The following is a 26,200-nucleotide window of genomic DNA, read 5'->3' on the forward strand; positions in this document are numbered from 1 at the left end:
AGACTAAGCACTAAGGAGTTTATGTTGCGAAATACAGCCGCAGGCGGCTTTATCGGAATGTTGTTGAACAGTCCAAAAATTTAGGCAGTATCACCATCTTTACAATTGCAGTTCGGTCTGCCAGAGATAATGGGAGCTTATTCCATCGTTTTATTTTGTCCTCCAGTGCCGCTATCGCTCGCCCATAGTTGGTGCGTATCACTATTTCAGGGTCTCTGTGGAACCATACGCCTAAATACTTCGTAGGTTCCTCCTGCCATTCGAGTGGGTAGTCTAGGGGCATAGGGCGTGTGCTATCTGTCAGAGCAATGATAAGTGATTTGTCCCAGTTAATTTGCAGGCCGGCATGGGTTCCGAACCTAATGTATTCTCGCATTAGCGGATTCAGGTTTTGTGCCGGGTTTTTGACATAAAGCACCATGTCGTCCGCATATAATGATATGTGAATAGGGCGTGATGGCATCTGTATTGCTGAATAGTGATGGTGCTGTCTAATTTTACACGGCAAGGGCTCCAGGATCAATGCAAAGAGCATCGGCGAGAGCGGGCAGCCCTGTCTCGTCCCTCTGCATATTGGAATGGGGTCTGAAATATGTTTGTTTATTCTTATGCGTGCCGACAGGTTTGTATATAGCATAGAGATCCAGCCCAGAAACATCAGGGGAAAGCCCATGCGCACCAGGACCGCCTGAATGAAGGGCCAGCCTATGGTGTCAAACGCCTTGGCAGCATCAAGGAGCACTGCCACTGCTTTCTTGTCTGGGGATAGGTAATGGGCCAGAGCAAAGAGTGTGCGAGTGTTATGCGTGGTAGCTCTGTCAGGTATAAATCCAGATTGGTCTGGCCTAATTAAGAGAGGCATCAGTGGCTTCAGCCTGTCCGCCAGTAGACTGGCGATTATTTTTGTGTCTACGTTCAAGAGGGATAATGGGCGGTATGAGTCACATTTATCCTCCTCCTTACCCGGCTTTAAGAGCGCAATGAGTAAGGCCTCCCTCATGGAGCCCGGCAGGGTCTGGGCTTCATGCGCTGCCCCATATAGCCTCACCAAGTGAGGCGCGAGCAGATCCACAAACTCTTTGTAAAATTCAGTCACGTACCCGTCCGGTCCCGGTGCTTTATTGTTTGGCAGTCGCTTGATTGTGTCTGTGACCTCCTCGACCGTGACAGGGCGCGCTAGGTAGGCTCTGTGACCATCTGATAGCCACGCCAATTCCACATCTTCCATATACGCTAGCAATTCTTCCTGCGTGGGCGAGGGGCGTGCTTGGTATAAGGTGCCGTAGTGTGCCCTAAATTCTGTCATAATCCCCTTAATGTCGCTCACCTTTTCACCCGTGGCCTTGCAAATGGCAGTGATGTTCTGTGGGGCCCTCCCCGAGCATATCTTATCCGCCAGAGCCCTACCCGGTCTGCCACCTTCCCCATAGCGCCTGGCCGTTGCCCGTTTAGTGACGTACTTAAGTTCGTCCGAGGCGAACTGTCTGTGTTCCGTGAGAAGGGTTTGTATATCACCCAGTACCTTAGCGTCCCCTGTATGCGTGTATGTGTGTTCCAGCTCCTGTATTGCTGCTTCGCACGTGCGTAGTTGTTGCCTGATGTCCTTCAGTATACCCGAGGACGTGCTAATGCATACCCCCCTGAGTGTGGCTTTAAACGCTTCCCATAGGAGACAGGGGTCATCTGTTGTCGGACCATTGGTGTCAAAGTAGTCTACTATAGCCGCATGTATAGTGGTGACATACAGTGGGTCTTTCAGTGCAGTCGCGCTGAAGCGCCAGGTGAAGGGCGGTGGTTCATATGTAGGGACCTCTATTTTCAGCAGAACTGGGTTGTGATCTGATAGTGTCCTGGGCGGATGTGAGACGTGTTGAACCCAAGTCAGTAGCTCTCGAGTGCCTAGCCAGTAGTCTAGCCACGCCCAGCTATTGTTTGCAGCATTAATGTGTGTCGCAGCGGTGACCCCAGCGTTTCTGCTCCTCCAAATGTCAGTCAGTTGGAGGTCCTCCATTACTTCCCGCAGCATGTGTCTGGCATTGCTATGGTGTTCCGTGGTGTGTGCAGCCCGGTCTAACTGGTCTTGCAGTGCAACATTGAAGTCACCACCCCATAGAATGTGGTCTACATGTTTGTCTGCGAGTGTCTGCCACAGTTTCCTGTAAAACCCCGGGTCATCTACATTAGGGCCGTACGTGTTCAGTAACAGGAGTCTCTGTCCCCTGACTCTCCCTTCTATCATTACACTTCTGCCCTCCGAGTCCCTGTGCACATTCGCAATTTCAAAGTGTGTCCCTTTACGGATAAGGATACTAACCCCTCTGGAGTACGTTGAGTAATTAGAACTTGTGACTGATTCAGCCCACCTTGCCCCCAGTGTGGATGTGCGCGTATCGGCCTGGTGTGTTTCCTGTAAATACACTATGTCTGCATGCAATCTGTCGAAATAGGCAAACATCTGCCAGATCTTTTTCGGGTTACCTAGCCCTCTTACATTCCACGTGAGTAGGGTTAACGCATCAAATCGTGACATTATCATATGTTCTCATCCCGCTATAACTTGCGAGGCGTGACCGCCTAGTACAGTGCTGAACTGACAGGAAACGCTGGAGTGTGTGGTGCGAGATCCTCTCCGGATCGGTGAAAACGTGAATACCATGGACAGTATTATGTATGGTCATGGAGTTCGCCATGCTTCTCAGACACAGAGTTAACATATCAAACAGTCCCAGTTCCCCCTCATCCCCCCCACCCACTTTAGCGCCCAAACTTTGCCAAAGCCATCCCTGAACTAACCGTCTTCGAACTAGTAAACTCAGTGTGGGGCGCACCCGCTTGGGGGTGTCGCCAGGATCACACATCTCCATCCACGTAGTGGACGTGGACAGACGCCTATTCCGACTTAACAGGTCGTGTGTGAATTCTTTCACCCTCCACCCACCAACCACCAACAAACATTAAGAGTTCTGCATCGAATAAGTGCAAATGTCACTGATTCGGCCTACCCCAGGGTCACTGGGTTGTGGTAGTTCAATACAGTGCTAATATTGCGGGCTGGTCCCAGGACTAGCGTCTGTGTCCCCGTGGCGTACCCCACAGACAGACAGGCCGCTCAGCCTCTTGGGCATGCTGTCTCTTCTCGCGCCTGCCTGTGGCCACATGTACCCCCAATACTCACTGCGAGGACTGCTGTCTCTAGTCCGCCTTTGAAACGTCCAAAATATAAGAGACTGTAGTTCTTCCGCTTCAGGCCAAGTGTTCCAAGGTGGATCAGTGTGGGCCAACCAGACGTTGCAGGAGCCCTGAGAGGTATCCGAGTCGTTGCACGCGCACCGCGGCTCCATTACTGCCCCTCCGTTCATTCAACATCGCTCGTCGATTCCGCTCTGGTCTGTTCTTTCCGTCGTTTCCCCTGCTGCTTGATGAAGTCATGCGCCGCCTGCACCGATTGTAAAATGACCGGCTTGCCCAAGTTCGTGATTTTGAGTTTGGCAGGGTACAGCATGGCGTACTCAAGACCAAGGTCCCGTAGTTTCTTTTTTACCGGTGCAAATTCCTTCCTCGCCTGCTGTACCGCCATAGTGTGATCGGGGTAAAATTCTAGCGTGTTGCCTTGATGCGTGATTTTACCCATGTCTCTGGCGAGTCGGAGGACTGTGTCTCTGTCCCTGTAGTTAAGTGTACGCGCTATGATCATTCGTGGAGCTGCCCCCGGTTTCGGTACTGGCGCCAGGGAGCGGTGCGCTCTTTCGATCAGGAACACTGAGGATAGCTTGTCGGCGCCAAAGATTTCTGTTAGGAGATTTTCGACGTATGTTTCCATTCTCCCTGTGTTGGTGGATTCCGGCAGGCCAGAGATTCTGATGTTGTTCCGCCTGGACCTGGCTTCCTGATCCTCCACCTTTGCTCGAAGGGTCTCCACAAGTTTCTCTAATCCACCGCATACCTTCGACGTCGTTTTATGTTCGTCCTCCACCTTGGAGATTCTCTGCTCTGCTTCATCCAGGCGTTCCTCGTGTTTCTCTATTTTAGCCGCCATATTGTCCACCCTCTGCACCACGCAGTCCAGTTTCCCATTCATGTCCTGCAAGCTTTGTTGGATTGCGCGAAGCACCGATTCCATGGCAGATCCCTCGGCCATTTCACCGTCCCCCTCGGTTTCAGGGGTGGTCGTCACATTCTTGGGCTGCTTTCTTGTTTCGAAGGGGAGCTTGGACTGCTGCTTGTCCGGCTTCCCCATAGTCCGCAGTTGCAGAGGTGAGGTGCGTTCAGCCGTCGTTGGACTCCCGGCCGTCTGTGCGCTTTTTCCCGCTGGTGCCTAGGCCCCCCACCTTTGGGTACGTCTGCTCATTTACTCCCTGGCGTGGCAGGAGGGGAGCGCTGTATAGCGTGCTGTCCGTTAGTGTACCCGTGGCAGTGTCCGGCGTGGGGAGCGTTCAGCCTAAAGTGCACTCGCCAAGTATCGAGGAGCTGGTCCACGTGGCTTCTGGGGCTCCTGGGGAAATCCCATGGCCCTCTCTCGCTCGTGCAAAGCAGGCAGCCCGCCGATCTGGGTGGCCAGCTGGTCTAGCTTGTGGCGCCTATCGCCGAGCCGGCTCGCCGCGTTATGACTTGATCCGACGTCCGCTGTTAGTTCTGCTCTTGCCAGGGTCTCGTGCCGCCCGTCCCGAGGGCAGGCGATGTCGCCGGTCTTATGCGTTCCAGCACCGCCGCCATTTTGGAGTCGGTGGAACGCACCTCAGAGGTCTCCGTTTCTCGCCGCAGCTATCAGTCCTCAGCGATTTGCTACCTCGTTGTACCCCCGGCTGCGTCGGCGAGTCTCAGCACCACTATTTGGCAGCCCTCAGTGCTCCGCCGGCCAGTCGTCTGCCCGAGTCGGCGGCCGCCAGGCGCGGCCATCTTGAAAGCGCTATGGCGGTGCCCCGTTTTTTGGCGGATTACCTGCCGTGCGGCTTGCAGATCGCTCCCAAAGTCACAGCATCTTGTCGGCTGTACCTTCCAACGCCTGGGGCTATCCTTTGTTTAGCTGGGTCGGCGGTTTAAAAGAGTGAAAGGGCTGTTATGGTGGCGTCCACCCGGCGGAGCCGACAGTTCAGCCAGCCATTCCGCAGTGCGCCCTCTAGCGCCCCCCCTACAAGGGTGTATTTGACCTGTGTGTGGTGTACCTGTAGTTTTATATTTTTTATAACTCATATTCTTCTTGCAATTGCATGAACAACTTCTTTTTCCCTTTGCCTGTTACGTCACAGAGCTGAAGATGCCAGTGAGGTCTCACTGCCAGAACCCACCAGGTTCCTTTAATAATGCACACTTCCCTAGTGGTGGTTCATGCCTTAACACATTTTCTTTTAACAATTTTTACTCAAACCTTGCTCATCATACAGTGTGTGCAGGCAAGTCATGTCAAATATTTTGTTGCATACATTGCAGTTCAGAATTTACAACAGTAAAGGCAGAACATGGATGATAAGTAAAAATGGCGCTTTGAGGGACCATTATACTTTATACAGCATGCTCCCAGTCAAGCATAGTGTGCCATCTTTTCCCTAGAAGGACCTCACTACCCATTAGAACCCTGGGAAGGCATTCTAGCCTCCCCCACACTTTCTCCCACTTCCTAGGGCTGCACCTACTCTGATAGACTACCTTTTACCCTCTCTGGCACCATCAAATTCCCACTCTGTAAGTCTCGGTGGATCAGCTCTACCCCACTCCCTCGCAATGTTCCGCTTGGTCACCCGAGCAGCTAAAATTAGGTACATTTTCTGATATTTAGCCCACGACTCATGTTCCGACACTGCCAGTAGGAGCCATTTTGCATCCATTGGGATCACCAGTGACAATACTCGGGGCATGACCCCAGTGAGCCCTCTCCAATACTCCTGTATCACTTAACATTCCCCCAAAGTATGAAAGAATGCACCCTCCTGTCCACACCCCCAGAGGCTTGCCAATGTAGCTACCCTCCCGATTGTGGCCACCAGGGTTCTTAAGTAGTAGGAACCATGCAGAATTCTAAGTTGGACTAGTTGTATTGCAATCTCTAAATCACCAAGGTCTCTAATCAAGGCTTCTCTAAGCAGGACTAATGGATCAAGGGAGTTGTTGACCAATTTTCTGTGGATGATAGAGATTGCCTTATTAGGGATAGGTTCTCTCAGGAAACGATCCTCCAGAGGTGACACCTCTGGTAGTTGCTCCCCTTCTAGTATGTGTCATCTAAGGGTGTGTCCCAGCTGCAGGTGTGTATATCTTTCTGAATCCACCAACTCTTATTCCTGGCTCAGGTTCTCAAATGATATGAAGGCCTGATCCCACCAGACATCCCCCAAATGGTCAATTCCTATCAGTTCCCATCTCAAGAGGCCCTTCAGTTCACCCACCTCATGCAGGAGATCATTGTTCCATATTGCTGTCATATTGGTGAGTTTGCCTTTCGAACCCAAATGCTTCCTGGCCTCTCTCAATGTTTTAATCACTGTCTGGGTGTGTGGCAGCAACTCCTGCTCTCCCCTCCTCTGGGAAAGGATTGTCTTGTGGCCTCTGTGACCCATAGCCTCTCTGTCCACTCTGTATACTGGCTCTTGGTGGTCCGCAAAGACCCAGCCATTGACTACCAACAGCTGCATTACCCAGTGATAATGAACTATATCTGAAATTGCTAGCCACCATCGTAGACCCCCCACTGTAGCTTACACAATACAATGCACGGTGAACCCCTGTTCCATAACAGTAAGCGAACTTCATGTTCAATTTCCTGAAAAAACTCTTGTAGGATCCTAAAGGGCATATTTTGGAACACATAAATAATATGTGGATGTATCATCATCTTATATAGTGCTGCTTGACCCATCAAGGAAAGCAGCAGATTCCTCCAGTATATGACATCTGTTCGCAGCCTCTCTAATTGCGGGAGAAGATTCTTGCATATGAATTCCTGTGGATCTCGGGTAATATGGATCCCAAAGTACAGGAACCCTCCCTCGTCAAAGGTGAAGATGAAGGGAGCCTTGGGGTACCACCTGACAAGGTAAAGATTAGTGACTTTGTCCAGATTATGCAATAGTGGAAAATATGCAGGATTCTGTCTACGTAAAGGGTCGGTTGGGTTAGGTAGAGAAAGATATCCTCGGCATGAAGGCAGATTCATTCCTCCCAATCCACGGCACTCTTCACCAAGTGGGTTCTGTCAGATGCAGGCCTTGAGCAGTTCGAGGGCCAGCACAAAAATCATGGGGGCTAGGAGGCCACCCTGTCTGGTGTCCTTCTGCAGGGTAAAAACTCAAGAGACCACTCTGTTGACCCTTACCCTAGCTATTGGCTTCTGGTACAGGAGTCTGACCCATCAACAGCATTTCTAAACAAAGCCCATCCTAGTCAGCATGGTGAACATATAGTTCCATTCAATGCTATGGAGTGCCATTTTTGCGATGATGGACTGGGTCTGTTTGGGGCTGTGTGGTTTCATGTAGCACTCCAAATAGGCATCTCAAGTTAAGACGAGTGCTTCTGTATGGCATAAAGCCTGATTGGTCAGGATGTACAATCATCATAATTACTATGCACAGTCTGGCTGCTAATATCTTTGCTAGCACCTTAGCCTCTACATTTAGCAAGGATATAGGTCTGTACAAACCACAATCCATTGGCTACTTGCCCTTCTTATATATAAATGCTATAGTGGCTATCCGTTGGTTCCTCAGCAGGCTTCCTGCATCGTGCGCCTCCTTAAACATAGCTAGCATATAATTAGCTACTTTGTCCCCATCTATTTCTGTAATGCTACTGGGGGTCTTTAGGCCCCGCTGCCTTCCCCGACTGCAGGTCACACAGTGCCACTGTAAGTTTGTCTTTTGTCATATCGGCTTCTAGCGCCTCCCTCTCCTCACCTATGAGTGTTTCTAGGGTTATATATCTCAAAAATTAGACACTGTCAGCGGTAGTTCTGGACATTTTGGAAGTATAGAAACACACATAATAATTCAAAAAAGTGTCTGCTATGGATGAACTAATAGTTTTGAGCATGCCCTCTCCGTCAACCACTTCTAAGACCAAGGAACGGTCCCTGTCCCTTTTTTCAAGACAGGCCAATTATTTTTTGGCCTTATCCCGGACATCATACAGCTGGCACTGCATCACTAACGAGTAACCCCTTGCCCTGTTTTCTGCCAGGGCTCCTTGCTCCTGCTGCCATAGTCGCAGCTGGTAGCTGTGATCTGCTGTTCCTTCTGAAAACATTCTAGTTTCCAGCGCTATAATATCTTGCTCAATGGCAGAGCATTTAAGTTTGTTTTCTTTCTTCATGCCCTTTATCAAAGCCTGGGCCTGGCCTCGCATGACTGTCTTGATTGCCTCCCAAAGGATGCATGCAGAGCTAACAATCCCCTGATGTTTAGAAAAATATGAATCGGCACCCTGCCAAAGCTTCTCTTTTAGGTGCCTGTCCTTCAGATACCAGGGGTCCATCCTTGGGGCCAAAACAAAATCTCGGATGGGTCCACCAAGCCTGACCTGAACCGGGGAATGATCAGAAATACCCCTTGCATAGTACATTGGTGCCTAAAATCTGACGACTCCCATGTGCTGATTGAAGATGTTCTCAGGATGGGCAAAACTACTGTGTGTTGAGGTAAAATAATTGGAAAGCCTCTGCTGCGGATGACGCAACCTCCAAATGTCTACCATCACCTCCATGAAAGGCTGCTGTGGTCCTGGATCACCCAGCATGGTATTAGTCATCCTATCCAGATCTGGCTCAACCACCGCATTCATATCGCCCGCCAAGACAAGGATCCCAGCTGGCATCTCCAAAAGCAGGGCAAATATTTCTAGCAGAGTTGCTGCATGCAGTCACGGTGGAATGTAGAGGGAGCAAATTTTGAGTATATTGGCCTCACATGTTCCAGATATTGCGACATATCTACCTTGAAAGTTATGCCATGTTGGTGGGTGATAAACTGAACACTTTCTTGAGTAGGATGCCCACCCCTCAGGCATCAGTGGTGTAGCCCGCATGTGCCACTAGTGAATAACCAAGCCTCTCAAGGGCCTTATAAGGATTCCCCCAAATATGCATTCCATGCAGTAGTAGGAGGTCTGGAGCATGCCGACAAGTGTACGCTTAAACTTGTTGCCCAGCCCATTTACATTCCAGGTCCAAATGTTGGGCTCACTTTGTGTGCGACCTTCCATTAGTGTAGTGATTTCTTTCCATTAGTGTCCCATTGAATACTTTGCACTCTCTATTATGTCTCCTTATTCAATTTGGATCTACACATCAGGCAGAGCGCCCGCCCTCTCCTAGTACACACAACATTCTCAGTGACCCACCCCTCACATAGGCAAACATCTCACATGTTCTTGGGTAAGTCTAGGGTCTGTTGCATTCCTGGAGCGGCAGTTCATCTCGACTCCAGGTCAATGTCAGGTCTTCTGATCTTTGGTGCCTTTTTGGCCTGCTACACATCATCCCTCAACCCATTTCAATGCCTCCTCTGGGGAGGCGTTGTGCCACGTCTTGCCATCTGCCGCTACGTGCAGTCGAGCAGGGTATAGCATCATGTAGTTTATTTACTTGGCCCTAAGAGCCTTCTTAGCCTCCACAAAGCTCTGCCTGTGCTTTTGCACTTAGAGAGTGAAGTCTAGAAAAAAACTGATGACTGCATTTTCCACCTGTAGAACACCATGAGTGTGAGCCACCTGTAGGATGGTATTCTGATCCTTGTAGTCGAGTATCCTGGCAATTATAGTTCTGGTAAGGTGTCCCCTAGTGTTCTGTGTGCATTTTCCACAGGGAAAAGGTTGGAGAGTCTCTTGAGCCGAAGGGTATTAAGGATAAGATCTTCTAGGAAGAGATCAACGCTGGGTCAATCCACACCCTCCAGGACCCCCAATACTTTAATGTTATTGCTCTGAGCTCTTCCTTCTTGATCTTCCAACCTGGTGGTAATGGCTGTGTTTTGCTAGTTGGATGCTTGAACTTGTTCCTCTAGTCATTTCATCGTAGATTGTAGTCCATTGATTTGTATTTCTGCCATTGTCACTTTCTACGAGATTTTCCAAAAGTCTGCTCAGAGCAGGTTAACATCTACTGTGGCAGCATCCAATTTAGGTTCAACAGTACTTCTGATGTTCTGGATTGTGGTGATTATTTTAAGCAGTGAGGGTTCATCCGCGGATACAGCCACATGTTCTTTATCTCCTTTGTCCGCTTCCCGCAGACCCCCTCCAGATGTTGCTAGTATCACTGCATATTTGTCTAGTTTGTTGCTTTGTGTTAGTCTAGGGGCTCGGTTCTTGACCATGAACCTTAAAAAGTAGCTGGAAGACCCCTGCGTGCCCTGACCAGACCCTTGACTGCCCCTGCTACTCAGGGGTCAAGTCCATGTTTGTTCTACCAGAACACCACCTGTCTGTCCAAGTTGTCACCACCGATGGGATCCCAAGGATTTCAGCGTTAGTAAGTAAGTAAATCTTTATTTTCATGAATACTTAAAACCATTGCACAGATTTCAGCGTTAGGGCCCAGTCTTACCTTTCACTTTGCCCCCTACAGCCAGGCTCTGTAAGTCAATGTCTTCTACCTCTAATCCCAACATAGGTATCTGAAGCTCATGGGACCCAGGAGTGAAGCACGCCACCATTGCAGGGAATCCACTAAATTATGTCTGGCGGGGAAGGAGTTTTTTTTAAATTCCTGTACCTCCAATGTTCATGCTGTGGAGCAGGACTGGGTCCCCTCAAGTCATCAGTCTCCACGTGGGCCCCCAGGCTCTTTCTTCAGCAAGGGACACACTGCGTAGATTTGAAGGCCAGCAGGGCCTACCTTTCCCCTCCAGATTGGGGGTCCTCCAGGTTTTCCAGCATGCATCCCAGGGCATCAGCCTCATGCCTTCCAGAAGATTATCTTGTCCAATGGTCCTCCCTCACAGCAACTCATCAGTGGGGGCCTCAATGTGCTCTGGATTGCAATGACATTCCCGGCCTCTGCTCCACAGTCGGACCATGGCACAGAGAGTGTCCTGTGCCCCCGGCAATCAGCAAATCTCAGAGTTCACCGGGTGCACTCCCCCAACAGAGAAAGGTGGGAGGAGAGCCCCTGCAAGCCAGTACCCCCAAGCAATCGATATCAGCGACTGTCCCAACTCCAGCATGTCGACTTGCCCCTCAGCCCTGCGCCCACTCAGCTTCTCCGCAGGGGCATGTCTCAGGCCAAGGTGCCAGGCTAGCCTGGACCAGCGGCTCAACTGGGTCTACCTCCGATCCTGGCCAGGGTGCCCAGGAACTTCTGTCACTGGTCACAACATTTCTGCCTTCTCACTGCTTCATTGTCACGCATGCCAGAGGGGAAAACCATCCCCGCCAGGAGGGTCTCAGTGCCATTCGCAACGGCCCCTTAACTCCGTCATTTCACTCAACATCATTTCAGGCATCCAACGAGGCATCGGTCAATTGGTTTCTTGTTGCACCTCAGCTCGAATTGCCAGCATCAAAGATGTATCTGGCCTTCAGATACGATGGGGTGCCTTGGCATAGGCAGATGCTGGGTCACTGGATGGATTTGTGTTGGATTTTAGGGGACATTTAACTTGCTGCAATGGAGCCTTCTCAGTGTGTGGCTGATTTTGCTAGCGGCTAGCCACACCCCTGCCTTAACACATTTTCCACCCCATTGTCTTTGTGGAATTCTTCCATGCTTCAAACACTGCTCTGGGGGGAGGTTATAGGGCCGCTCTACCTCCTACCCCATGGATGTAGTGTAAGTATCTTTTTTGCTGCATGGCTACTCTGTCCATTTTCATCCATGATTACGAGGTCTGTGTGAGCACCCAGTTGTTCAGTACCTAGAGGTTGGAGGCATAGTGATATTGTTGGATTTTGGGTATTCCTATCCTTCCATTGTAAACTCATTGATAAAGATAGGTATATGCAATGGGCGGTGATCTCCCATCCCATAGCAAGTTTTTCAATTCACTCTCTACTTGCTTAACATAAGTATCAGGTAATAAGTATGGGCTATTTCTGAATTTCGGTTATCGTTTTCAAGATGGCCACCCTCCCCATCAGTGAGAGAGGTATATCCTGAGACCACTATGCATCCCCCCAAATTTTTCTCATGGCTGTGTATATATAGATAATACATGAGGAATGCATCCTGCTCCAATGTGACTTCAATTGATAAGTATCTGAATCCATCCATACTCATAAAGTTGCCTCTCTTTACTAGGTAGAGCATCCCCTATTCTTCATTCAATAGCACTCTTGTTCAAAATTTGCAGGAGCACGAGGATGGTTTGCTCTGGGTCTGTGACATATGCAAGGATATTGTCTGCATACCAAGATAGCCTATGGACTGTTTCCTTATCCACAGAAAACCGCTTAACCCCAAATGTTGCTCTCACCCCACAGGCCCGTGGTTCAATTGCCATGACAAACAAGATCAGGAAAAAGGGTCATTCCTGCCTCATACCCCAACCAAATACAAATGGCTGTGATAGCACTCAATTAACACACATTGCCGCTATGGGCTCCGGACAGAGCAGTTGTACCCATGAGCAATATGGGATCTGAACCCAAAGATAACACATGTCGGGAACACGAACTGCCAGTAACTGAATTAAATGCGATTTCAGCATCAAGTGATAAGATCGCTGTTAGTGGGTATTCTTTTCCGTTGCCCCTTTGGAGCAGTTATGAAGCCTGTGTATAGTCAGTCTCGTTGACCTCAAGTACATAAAGCCCAATTGGTTCTGGTGTATTAAGGCACTGATAATAGGAGCAACTTGTTCTAAAGATGCTTATCAAAATCTTTGGTTGAACATTACATTTGGCCAACATGAGGCATATTTCACTGGTGGTTTCCCTTTCTTTGGTATACCTACAATAATTGTGTGACGTAGGTCAGGGGCAATTTTGTCATTGCCTTTTTGCTTAGGTTTCAGAGGTATGGTTGTTGTTGCAAAGCTAAACATCTGTACAACTCTACTCCACTTCAGAGCTATGTAATTGCTTTGGCAATTTCTTCCAGTGTGATGTTATCTTCTAAAATAGGCATTTGGTCAGGAGTGAACTTCCAAGTTTATATCCTTTGGGAAAGCCCTTCACCTTCTCAGATGTTCTGTCTTTCCTGATTTCTTGTATGCTGTGATAAACGTTTAGGAGTGTCGGCACAATTTCCCTATCTGTGGAAACCCCTAGACCAGATCAACCCTCATTGGTGTCCACCAATCAGCATTGCTTCTTCTTTTTCTTAAGCCAGGCTAGGATACATCCTGCTTAATTTCCTATTTCATATAGCCTCCATGCAACATCTATGTGGTGCAGTATGGTAGCCTCTCTCTTATCACCGATGGGCAACCTCCTTTTACTTGATTGCTTGTGAAGAGCTTGTGCTTTTAGGGGTCTTTGGACTCCTTTTCTTTTCCAGGACTGCTTCTCTAACTCTCAAGTCATATTTAACTTTGCCCTTTTTTAAACCTCCTGCCACCTCCCATGCACTTCCTCTTGGTACTGCTTTGTAGCCCATCAAAGTGATTACAGAGAGCTCTTGTTCTTGAGGACTCCTTCATAATTCCCATTATAGATGTTATAGGTATTTCTGTGGATGGTCCCAGTCCATGATGTCTTTTGGAAGAGTGAATCCACTTGGGAACTACAAGTCCATTTTACTTTTGAGAAATATGTCCTAATATTGTCTTTGGGAGATACATGCCCACCTTATTTATTGCCTGTGAGAAGAACACACCTATATTTTAAGTAAAAGGTATATATCCACTTTGTCTGCATGTGGCACCGGCCCATGTGTTGTGTGGGAGCTATGTTGTCTGTGGATGGTACACATCCATGTTGTCTTTTAGAGGTAGATGTCCATCCTATTTGCCAGAGCGGGCTAACTCTCCGGATGGTCACTATCATGTCTATGCGAGGTGCATGTTCACATTGTCTGTGGGAGGTGTATGTCTACATTTTTTTCAAGAGGAGCATATCCATGTTTTCTGTATGATACATGTAAAATGTAGTAAGGCCATGTGCATGCTTTCATTTGGCGATATAAGTTAATAAATGTGCCTATCCCTCAAGATCAACACCACAGTTTTCAGTGTTTGAGCAGGCATCCCAGAAGAATTCATAGACACAGCCTAAGTTTCTTTTTATATTATTTATTTATATAAATTTACACTTGAAAGCAAAGCAATGTGTGGAAGATTTCTAAAGCATATAAAGCGCTAAGGCCCTTTCTAAAGCAGTTACATTATCATAAATGGACCTTAATTTTCAATTGGCGGAATCAAACAGATCGCCCCTCTTCTCCGAATGTGGATTAATACGGTGAGTGTCATTATAGTCAAAGGAAGTGGGGTCGACATTCACATATTCAGAGACTGTATAAATCTGGGCATTAAATAATATTTCAGAATTCCTTAATAAAAGCTGATTATGTGTTTATTATTAAAATGACGGGCAATATTTCGATCAGGAAACCCTTAGCTTGTCAAAGTATTATTACCTGCATTTTTTGAGAAATAATTCTTAAAGTTCATTGTGCCTGTGGTCAGGAGTACATTTGGGAACTTCTTTTGTAAGGCGCGTTAAGAGCCCCATGTTGCTGGGCCTCAAGTTTGAGTGGCATGCTACATTTTCTAGGCAATAGCAGGTGTATGATGGTGACATATATGTGACAAATCATGTGGTCAGAACCTTCACGGTTGCATACATGTACTTTTTCAGAGACCAATGGCATATGATCACAACACTGCACGTTATTCCATTGTGAGGTATAATGACTTCCTCATAAAATAGTCGATTTTTGTGCTATGAATGTATAATAACTCTTCATTGATTTACTGAGTTAACCCATTAAGTGGGAAAGACCTTTCATCCTCTGTATATAAAATGCATATTTGCATATACGGGGCGCCTTTGGGAGATCACTTTAGTCCCGTTTTTATGTCAACTATGGTTTGAGGAGAACTACCCTTTAGGGGAAAAGGGATGTATGCCATTTGAGTGAATCTATCTGTTTTCTTGGGTATTCAAATATCTTTCCATGTTTTTCTAACATAGTTTTGTGTGAGGATAGACAAGAACCCTGGCCTTGGATTTAGTATCAGTGGTGGAATAAGTGGACAAGGAAACCCGTTCAAACCGTCCGACAAGGTAAGGGCTCTGATTTCCCCTGTGTTTTAACTAATGCTTGTCTTCTGTAGGCTGAAGAAAATAGAAATAAGGATGATGAATAGAAGCCCCTGGCCTGTATCTTTAGCCTTGTGGAGAGACCATAGGCAAGCACCCCCTGCCAACATTCACAGAATTGCATGTTTAAATGAAGCACGCCATTTGTCTGCAGGTTTTAGAAAGTACTTTCCCTGGTGTGTAAAGGTAAACCGGAAAGATTCTGCAGGCCTGTGTGTTGCAGCATGTGAAAGAAATAACAGCAAGGGATTGATTATTCGGCAGAATTTAAACAAAAAACAAAAACAGCCATGTCCAAAATGCGATAGGGCTACGTTGCAGAGAGGTGATCTGAGGCCACACCCCGTTTTACACCTCCCTGCAATGCAGCTCTGTGGCGCATACTGGAGATACCTGAGGCCTCATTTATGAAAGCCTTGCGCCATAGATGCGTCACTTTTTCCCATGTTAAAAGTGACGCACCGGCGGCGCAAGGCCTTCATAAATAAGGCCACTGGTGGGCTGGTTGGACCCCAGGGACCCTCAGGATTTAAGAGGACTAAATCCCCCAACTTAAAACGAGTCATGTGGCGCCTTTGCACTGTGGTGAAGGGAGGGGGCGGGCCTGATGTGACAAGTGTGCAAACACGCACTGTATCACGTTTTAAGTTGGGGAATTAATTCCCCTTCAAGCCTGAGGTTCCCTGGGGGGGCCAACTAGCCCACCAGGTACCTCCAGTAAGCACCATAGGGCTGCGTTGCAGAGAGGTGGTCCGAGGCCACGCCCCTCTTTACACCTCTCTTCAACGCAGATCTGTGGCGCTTACTGGAGGTAGCTGGTTGGCTAGTTGGACTCCAGGGACCCTTAGGCTTCAAGGGAACTTAATCCCCCAACTTAAAACCTGCCACGGGGTGCAATTTGCACAGTGGTGAAGGGAAGGGGTAGGGCCTGTTGTGACAAGTGTGCAAACGCGCCCTGTGGGATGTTTTAAGTTGGGGGATTATAAATTGAATCCTGAGGGACCCTGAGGTCCAACTAGCCCACCAGGTACCTCCAGTAAGCACCACAGAGCTGTTTTGCAGAGAGGTGTTCAAAGGGGCGTGGCGTTGGCCACCAGGGAACCTCAGGATTCAAGAGGATTTAATCCCCAAACTTAAAACCTGCCAAGGGGCGCGTTTGCACAGTGGTGAAGGGACGGGCGGGACTGGTGTGCCATGTGTGTACTTATCCAATCACTCTGCCAAAACCCAAGCACTTATAAATTCACCATGCGCTCTTCTTGCAGTATTCTAATCATCTAATCAGTACCCATGCACTCATGCAATGACGCATGCACTAACTCATGCACTGCTACAATACCCTGAGCACTATCCATGCAGTCCAGCCATCGCCTTGTCAGTACCCATGCACTCCTTCAATCACCCAGCCAGCACCATGTACTTATCCGATCACTCCACCAAAACCCAAGCACTTATAAATTCACCATGCACTCTCTTTGCAGTACTCTAAGCTTCCAGTCAGTACCCATGTACTCATGGAATGGTCCAGGCACTAACATAAGCACTGCTACAATCCCCCAAGCACTACCCATGCAGTCCAGCCATCACCCTGTCAGTACCCTTCCCAGGCAGACCTCTAACCACATAAACACTACTGATTGACTCCTCCAATCACCCAGGTAGTACCCATGCTCTCCAGAAATCCCTCTGTCACTATCCACGCTCTCCTCCAATCACCTAGCCAGCACTATGTACTTATCCAATCACTCCACCAAAATCCAAGCACTTATAAAATCACCATTCACTGTCCTTGCAGCACTCTAATCATCCAGTCACTACCTATGTAGTCATGCAATGATCCAGGCACTAACACATGCACTGATACAATCCTTGTGTACTACCCATGCAGTCCTCTAACCACCTCACTTCTCATTCACTCCTTCAATTTCCCTGGTAGTACCCATTCAGTCCAGCAATCACCCTGTCACTCCCTGTGCAGTCCTCTAGTCACCCAGCCACTACCATGTACTAATCCAAACACTCTGCCTTTACCCAAGCACTTATAAATTCACTCAGGCACTCTCCTTGCAGTATTCTAATCTTTCAGTCAGTAGCTATGTACACATCCAATGATCCAGGCACTAACTGATCACTGGTACAATCCCATATGCCCTACCCACACAGGCCTGTACGCACTTACACACTTCTCATTTGCTCCTTCAATTCCCCAGGTAGTACTCATGCAGTTCCGCTATCACACTGTCACTCCATGTGCAATGTGCACTCCTCCAGTCACCCAGCTACTACCATGTATCAATCCAAGCACTCCTCCAATACCCAAGCACTTATCAATTCACCACGCACTCTCCTTGCAGTTCTCTAATTATCCACTCAGTACCATGTACTCATGCAATTACCCAGTCACTGACGCATTCACTGCTGCAATACCTTGAGGACTACCTATGCAGTCCAGTAATCTCCCTGGTACTATCTATGCAGTCCTCCAATCACCCACCCAATCCTATGTGCTTATCCAATCAATGCACCAAAACCCAAGCACTTATAAAATCACCATGCACTCTCCTTGTAGCACTCTAATCATCCAGTCACTACTCATGTACTCATGCAATAACCCAAGCATTAACTCGTGGCAAACACAGAGGAGGTCATGCTAATCACAGGGGTACCCCAACGCATAGTGTTCCCTCGTGTATCTTTTAGCATAGCAGTGGGCTTGATTAATCAGAGTCAGTTACCACCAGTACCCATCAGCAAAAAGTTGGGGGCACAGGAGAACTTTCTGCTCCTCTGTTGTTCCTTTCTGCACATCTCTTCTTCTTCCTGCACTTTGCTTCGTCTTTATGGATTTCTGTTGCTTCTTTTTGCATTTCTTAATAATTCCTCTTCAATCCTGAGGGTCCCTGGGGGCCAACTAGCCCACCAGGTACCTCCAGTATGCGCCAGGGAGCTGCGTTGCAGAAAGGTGTTCAGAGGCCATGCCCCTATTTACAACACTCTGCTACGCAGCTCTGTGGTGCTTATTGGAGGTACCTGGTGGGCTAGTTAGCCCCCAGGGACCCTCAGTATTCAATGGGAATTAGTTCCCCATTTTAAAAAGGCACCAGGGGGCGCGTTTGCAGCGTGCTGCAGGGAGGGGCGGGGCCTCCTGCACAATGCTGGTCTTTATTTATTTATTTTTTTAAGAAGGAGGCGGTGTGGCCCCTGTTCCTTTGCTTTTTTATTGGCCCTGGGACCCCATCCCCCAGGGCCTGGCCCCTCTTTTTAAAATTTTTATAAAATGGAAGGGGGCACGTGGCTCCCCTCCGGATGCCATATTCGGCCCCGGGGATCCCATCCCCCGGGGCATGGCCAGGTTTTTTTTATTTTGTTTAAATAATTGGAGGGGTTGTGTCGCCCACCTCCTCTGGCCTCTTCCTGGCCACTTCGTTGGGGACCGTGGGTGGGTTCCCAATTCCCCCACGGCCCCGCCGGCTCCCCGCCTCCTGCGGGAGCCGGCATTGCTTTTCCACACTGGGAGCAGCTAAGATGCAGCTCCCAGTGTGGAAAAGCAATCAGCTTTGGAATTTTCAAGAGAGAACAGCTTTCTTGCTCTCTCTTACAAAAGCCAAAGCAGTGTTTGTAATGATAGAGCGGGAGCCGCGAGGCTCCCGCCCTATCATTGCAAACAGCAGTGTCCCGGGGGTGGGCACCCGGGACACTGCAGTAACCGGCCCTGGGGGGTGGTGGTCCCAAGGGCCATCACTGGCTCCAGGAGTGGGGACGCGGGCCCCCCTCCCAACATAAGCAAGCCTCAGGGAGGTGGTGGTCCCCCGGGCTCGTGGGGTCCTTAACTCATGCCTCAATTTGCATACTTAGTGCCCTGGGGAGGTGGTGGTCCCCGGGGCATATGGGGGGCCGAGCCCCCCACACAGGTTAGTTATTTTTTTAAAAACAAGCCCCGGGGGATGGCGGCCCCCGGGGCTGCGGGGGGAGGCGTGAGCCCCCTGTAAATATTTTAGATAAGCCCCGGTGGGTGGCGGTCGCCGGGGCTGGGGGGGCTGTGTGCTCCCTAGGGCTGTGGGGGACTGTGGAGGCCTTGAGGCTCCCCCGTGATTTCCAACAAGAGGCAATGCCCCAGGGTATGGGGTCCCTGGGGCAATATCAGCCCGATGAGGGGGGGCACTGGCTCCCCTCCCCATTAAAAAAAAAGGTGAAGACATGGCCACCTCAATTAAAAAAAAATTACAAAGGCCTGGCCCATAGGATGGGACCCAGGGTCATTATTATGTTTTAAAATGGGCATGTCCTGGGGGATGGGGTCCCCAGGGCAATATCTGCCCAGGGAGGGCCACTCCCCATTTTTAATAAAATAATGATGGCCTGGCCCTGGCTGATGAGGTCCCCGGGCTGAAATCGTCTCAAGAGTGGGGCCGCACAGCCCCCTCTCGTTTTGTTGAGAAATAAGGATTATGCCCCAGGGGATGGGGTCCCCAGGGCCCACTATGATCCTAAAGAAAAAACAGCAACTCTTGGGAGGCCTACCCCCTTTCTCCACTACTCTGCAGAAGCGCCTCCTGGCCAACTCCTGGTTGGGGGATTAAGTCCCCTTGGCTGCTAAGGGTCCTTAGGGGCCAAGAAGACCTCCTGTTACCTCCAGTAAGCCCCACACAGTGGGATTTCTGAGAGGTGGTCAGAGGACACGCCTCTTTCTCCACCACTCTGCAAACGTGCCTTTCAGTGCACTGCTGGTGTGGGGATGACATCCCTTTGCCTACTGAGGGCCTCAGGACTAAAGTGGACTTCTTCCTCCAAGCGGCAATGCTCCTGGAGGTGCGTTTCCAGAGTGGTGGAGAAAGGGGTCATGACAGCTGACCATCTCTCAGAAATCCAGCTGTGTGGGCCTTACTGGATGTAACAGGAGGACTAGTTGGCCCCCAAGAACCCTCAATAGGCAAGGGGACTTCATCCCCCTAGTAGTAGTGGGTCAGGAGGTATGTTTGCAGAGTGATGGAGAAAGGGGCGTGGCCTGTGATCAGATTTCAGTTATCCTGCTGTATGGGATTTACTGGAGGTAATAGGAGGGGTAGTTGGCCCCCAAGGACATCCTTGGGGGCCAACTACCCCTCCTGTTACCTCCAGTCAGTCCCGCACAGCAGGATTGCTGAGAAGTTGTCAGAGGCCATGCTCCCTTTCTCCACCACTCTACATACGGGTCTCCCGGTGCACTACTAGTTGGGGGATAAAGTCCCCTTGGCTCCAGAGGGACCGTGGGGGCCAAGAAGCACTCCTGTAAGTCCTACAAAGCAGAATTCCTAGGAGCTGATCGGAGGTCCATCCCCCTTTCTCCACCGCTCTGTAAATATGACTTCTAGTTAAAAAGCATTAGAAATTCACTGAAAAAACAAAGATTACAAAGACATTATATTTAGCAAATAGAATTTTAAAAAACTTGGAAATTCACAAAAAAGAACAAAGGTTAAAGGGACATTATAGTTAGGGTCAGATTTTACTCATACAAAACCTGGGAAATTCAGCCATTATGGTTTCCCGAGTTAACTATAACTCGCCCCCGCAATGCACTGCTTATGACCTCACCTATTACATCACTCATGACATGGTCAGTGACTTCACTGATGATATCACCGATGACATCTCAAATGACATCACTCATGACATGACTGATGACATCGCCCAGTGACTGCTTTTTAAAAAGTGTATGAGTGGTAAATATATATACTAAGGTTTATTGGTGAATCTGTGGGTGCATTAGTGTATTGATGACTCAGTGGGTGCATGACTTAATGTATAAGTGAGTGATTAGATGTCTCAGTGAATGTATAGGTGAGTGACTGGTTGTGTAAATGAGCATATATGTCTGTCAGTTGAGGTCGCAATGGGTGTATAGATGATTATATGGTTGATTGACTACCTCTGTGGTTGTCCGGGTGTCTGTGTGTGTGGATGAGGAGGTGTGTGAGTGCCTGTATGGATGAGTGAGTGGATGAGTCAGTGGCTGCATAGGGTTGTGAGTATGTGTGTGAGAAGCTGTATCAGTGAGCGATTGACTGTATGGGTGTGTTGGTGATTGAGTGTGTCAATATTGGTGAGTAACTGGGTATGGGAAAGGCAGTATAGGTGAATGACTGGATATATGAGTGACTCATGCATCCACTCACAGACCCACTCAGAGACTCACACACCCAGTCAGAGACCCACCCAGAGACTCATGCACTCACTGACGGACACATTCAGACACTCTCACACCCACTCACAGACCTACTGAGACAATCATGTGCATTCTCACCCAGTTACAGTTAGGAAATAAAATTCGAAAAACCTTTAAAATATTCACTTAAAAACAAAGGTTACAGTGATGTTATGGTTAGGAAATAACATTTGAATAAACCTTAGAGATCAACAGAAAAAACCTAAGGTTACAGGAATGTTATAGTTAGGAAAGAGAACAAAAAAAACATAGAAATTCACTTAAAAAAACACATATTACAGATACGTTCTAGTTAGGCTCACATTCTATAATGCACTTCATACCTCACCTATTACATCACTTATGACATGGTCAGTGACATCACTGATGACATCTCAAATTACATCACTCATGACACCCTCCAGTGAGTGTGAGTGTTTTCTAAAAGTTTATGAGTATTAAATATATATACCAAGGTACTACAAAAGTTAAAATAGTATACCTTCTGTACTCCTAATGAGTGATACTATTTCTAACAAACTAAAAACTGCAATTACGCACAAAACATACATTCATTTAAGAGCATTTTATTTTACTTACCTCAGCTGCCAGGTTAAGTCATTTGTACTCCATTTTTATTAAACTAATAGTGAAAAACATAATCTTATTCACTATAAGTAAAGTAAAGAAATTCGCAAAAAAAGATGTGAGTGAAGCCCCCAGAGACATCCATAAGTTAGAGCTGCTTCTGTTCCTGCCATTGATTTTACCACTGGTGACGCTAGGGGTCGCAAAGGCAGTGCCGAGCAGTGCTTTGGCAGAGGAACGTCGCCTCCCCCGCCAGCCCTTTAAGAAATGTAAAAATAAAGTGATAATAAACGGGTTAAAACTTGTTTTATTATTGTTTTATTTAGCTTGGGGGTAGGGCCAGGGTGATGATAGGCTGGAGTGGGAGTGGTGGGCTCTACCTACAGTGGGCATGTAGTTTTTGGCCGGCATACTCAGGCGGGCCAGGCATGCGCAGTGAAGCTCTTTAGAACTCCAACTGCATTGCTAGGGTTGGAGAGAGCAGACACAGACTTCCAGTCTGTCCTGAAGGACACCACATTGGCGCTCAGCCCAATCCTGAAGCTGCTCTCATGCATCAGAGCAGATTCATAACTGACTGCAGGGCCGGCTGGGAGCCGGTGCCTGCCTGCAGTAGCAGAGCAGTGCAGAAGAGCACGGCGTAATGCTAGAAGGCAGCAGGTGTTATTTTTTATTTTTTCGTCTCTGTCCTAGTCCATCCTCCCCTTCACTACCCTGGCTGCCTCTTTGCCCCAATACGTGCCGCTCCTAGTACCAGGAGTCACAAAGGGCATGCCAGGGGTCAATGCCCCTAAATGACATCCATGAGCGTACCTGCGTTGCCACCTTTGTCTCTTTGTCTCTTAAAGGCCCAGGGGTCTGCAATGTCACAATAAATGGCACATTGTGGAATGCGCACCAGCGGGAGCATGCAATCTCCCAGGGAGCTGTTGTCTGTTGTACACAATGGTGGCAGTGACCCCTGACCTCTAGGAAGCTAATTGTTATGCGCAGGTTCCATTTCCTTATCTGTCAGTAAACTTGCTGTGCTTTGCAGGAGCAATTGCAGTTGCAAAGCACTAATACCTCTCTACTACCGTCCCCTTTGCCTTGCCACTTAGAAGGGACTCACAATGATCAGATTGCAGTTCGCAAAAACTAGAGACAATTGCCGTGTTACTTTAGTACATTATGATTGAGGCTTCCGGTTTTCCATTATTACTGATTTTTACAGATAAATACACAGTGGCAGCTGGTGAATTTTAAAATTAGTGATGCGTAAAAAGAAACCACGAATTTGTCAGAGCGAGTGAGTGCCTACCCGGCTAAGAATGGGAAAAAATAGGCTAATATGGTGCTTTTTTCTGCACAAGTTTGAGAAAATGGCCAAAAGGCAAAGTAAAAGTATTATGTGAAAAAAACTCGAATTTGTGGCATTTTTTCATTTTTTGGAGCACTTAATATGTAAGCTCAGGTCATATTGCCAAAGAACTTTAAACTGCATATTTGAAAAATCCCACTTGGCTTTTGCAACACAAATAATATTTATCTTTTTCTTTGTTGACTGAAAGGTCTGTACTAATCAGAAACTCTTAAACTGATTAAAAATGTCCCTTTCACTATATACATATGGCTACTGGTTAACTCATTCTCTGCTGAGCTAAAGCTCGAGAAGCGGGCATACATTGTTCAGTGTCAGAAATCGCAATATTTACCTTATACTCCCGCTCCACCCTCCAGTACTGTATTATAATCCGACGCTTTCAGTGAAAATGTAAAGAAAGGGAGGCATGTAAACTCTAAAGAGAGGTATGCAGTTTAACCACAGATCCCCAGATATAGTTTTTTTAGAAAGGAACCCCTGGTTGGAAGAACCAATCCTGTATCAGCTTTATTTATAGGAGCAGGCAAGGATGGGCAGGCGGTCTGTACCTGTAGTTAACACCGGTGTCTCGCTGGCCTTAGTGCTTTATGACACTTTTCTTTTCAGACAAAACAAATTGTCCCTGTTGGCAGAAAGTGTGATTTGTAACTTAATAGCTCGCTGATTTGACTGGAGAAGGCACTGGAGAGGGGGCAGCAGACTTGCATCTACAGTTTACCAAAACTCCGTAGATCTCTTCTTCAGTGTCTGTTCAAAGTTTCGGTACGCCCTGTGCAATTAGTAAAGTGCAGAAAGGTGTGAACTGTATTTTGGCAGTGACTCATCAAAACTCAGTGTGATACACGGCGTATAATCCAATGCTCAGCTTCCTGGTTTAACCCTTTCACTTAATCCTTCTACACCTCCTCACAGATTGTGGTGGAGGCACTGCCCCAACCTCACTCCGTGGCGAGGTGGGGAAGGATGAGGTGCCTATCTCCATTCCTTGATTGACGTGAAGCCCCTGGTGTGCAGGGCGTCAGCCTGAAGCGCCCGGGACTTACTTTCCCAAAACGTCATCAAGGGGCAGAGCTTATCCTTTCTGGGTTGATGACATCACAGACCTCGGGGCGGTGAGAGCATCAGCTCTGCAATCAATTGCAGCCTTAGGAAAAACTCTGTTAATGGCCATCAAGCAGGTGTGTTTTCAAGATTAAATACTCGTCTTTATTGCTGTGGAGTGACTGGGAAAGAGTGTGTATGTGTGTTTCTTTTTTTTTTAATGGCACATCAAAATTCCACGTTTAAAGTAAAACAATTTGTGGCAAAAAAATAAAGGGGCAGAGCCCAAAGAGAGGAACGGCCCCTTTATACAGACAGGAAAGAATGTGTTTCCTATCTGTATTTATTTTTGAAAACATAAAAATACTGAAAATGGTGCTTCTTGTAAGATACTCTCCATGCAGTTTTTAATAAATTCCAGGCAATGGCTGAGCAGATAGACAGCACGGAGAGTTAAAAAACAGGATGAGATTTCCTTCAATACAGGCACATGTTAACATATATTTGTAGTACAATGCCAATATGTACCTGTGCGTGTAGTGTTTTGTTATACGTGGCTGCTTAATTGTTTAAATGTGACAGGTATCCGTGTATGAGTGCATGTCCAAAAATTAAACACACATTAAAATATACCATTTTAAGGCTCCATTTATTCTCAAAAGACAAAATCAATATGGATAAATACCAACAAGATGACCCAAAAAGAAATATGGATACACACAGAAATGTTAAAAAAAAAAATTCCATAAAACTGAGAGCCCAAATTATGATTTGGAATTTTATGTCCACTAAACAACACTTTGTGCAGTACCTTTAGTGCAAGTTTGACTCCCTCAAAATATGTGGGCGCTGTTAACACTCGCTGGAAATTTAACTTGTATGTATTAATAATTCTTCACTAAAATCGGATTAAATTGGAATAATATGTCTACATAAATCGTGTATCACTCTGTTAAATCTTCATATATTCAAAGATCAAAAAGGAAGGCATTGTCCTTCAAGAACAAAATTCTAAAATAAATTAAAGATCGCCTAAGGAACGGTTATTAATTCAGTATTTCTTTGTGAATATCACCAAACGTGTTGGGTCACCCGACAGACCTTCCAGTTGGTAAACCAGTTTTTAATCAAAGATGGAGGTTGATTTGAAATAATCTGTTTGAAATGGCTTCAGTGCTTTTAAGCAACTATCAAGGACATGTTTCGGGTTGCAGGGACCAGGGTCTGGCTTAATCTGTAGACAGGGTAAGCCCTCAGCAGACCTGAGTACACCAAGGTCCTCTCTGGGAGTGTTCAATAATCCTTCCGGTAAGCCCAGACCCCACAGTTACTAATAATGGTGATACAGTAACACTGGGAGGCAGAGTTTCAGTGGTTCACAAGTGGGACGCCTTAGTAATGAGAAATTACTGGTTGAGTAGGTAAGTTTGGATCTGAGTCCCCTGATGATTCCTCATTCTTCCAGAAGTTTAATTTAGAGATCACCAGTTGAAACTAAAGAGCTCCGTGGTGTTCTCAAGAATCTCAAAATTCCCCAGCATCTACATCCAGCATCTGCATTTATCACCCCCTCAGAAATAAGAGGCTACCCGGCATGAAGACGTCACTGTATCAGCTCATTAGAGACATGATTCTAATTGTAACACAGAATTCTGACTTGTACATCTGTAAAATCAATGTATTTTTTTTACATCTCTTGTAGTTGGAATTTCTTTAAAATCTCTATATTATTGTTCTTTCTGTACATTCACATGTATTTACTTGCTGTATGCTGACTAATCATTTACTACAATGTGTAAAGTCTTCCAGAATTTCACTTACAGAGGACACCTGGT

At 47.3% G+C, this 26,200-nt stretch overlaps 1 protein-coding gene across 1 annotated transcript in view; it reads left to right on the forward strand.

Moving 5' to 3' along the window:
- LRRC7 (leucine rich repeat containing 7) overlaps positions 1-26,200 on the forward strand; it is a 1,701,172-nt gene that overhangs the window by 1,466,843 nt on the left and 208,129 nt on the right. Inside the window, exon 24 of the mRNA XM_086936257.1 lies at positions 15,061-15,153. Within this exon, the coding sequence (XP_086792383.1) occupies positions 15,061-15,153 (93 nt within the window). The remainder of the gene's footprint in view (positions 1-15,060; positions 15,154-26,200) is intronic.

The sequence above is a fragment of the Lissotriton vulgaris genome, chromosome 1_1 (genome assembly GCF_964263255.1).
Source record: "Lissotriton vulgaris chromosome 1_1, aLisVul1.2, whole genome shotgun sequence".
Lineage (NCBI taxonomy): Eukaryota > Metazoa > Chordata > Amphibia > Caudata > Salamandridae > Lissotriton > Lissotriton vulgaris.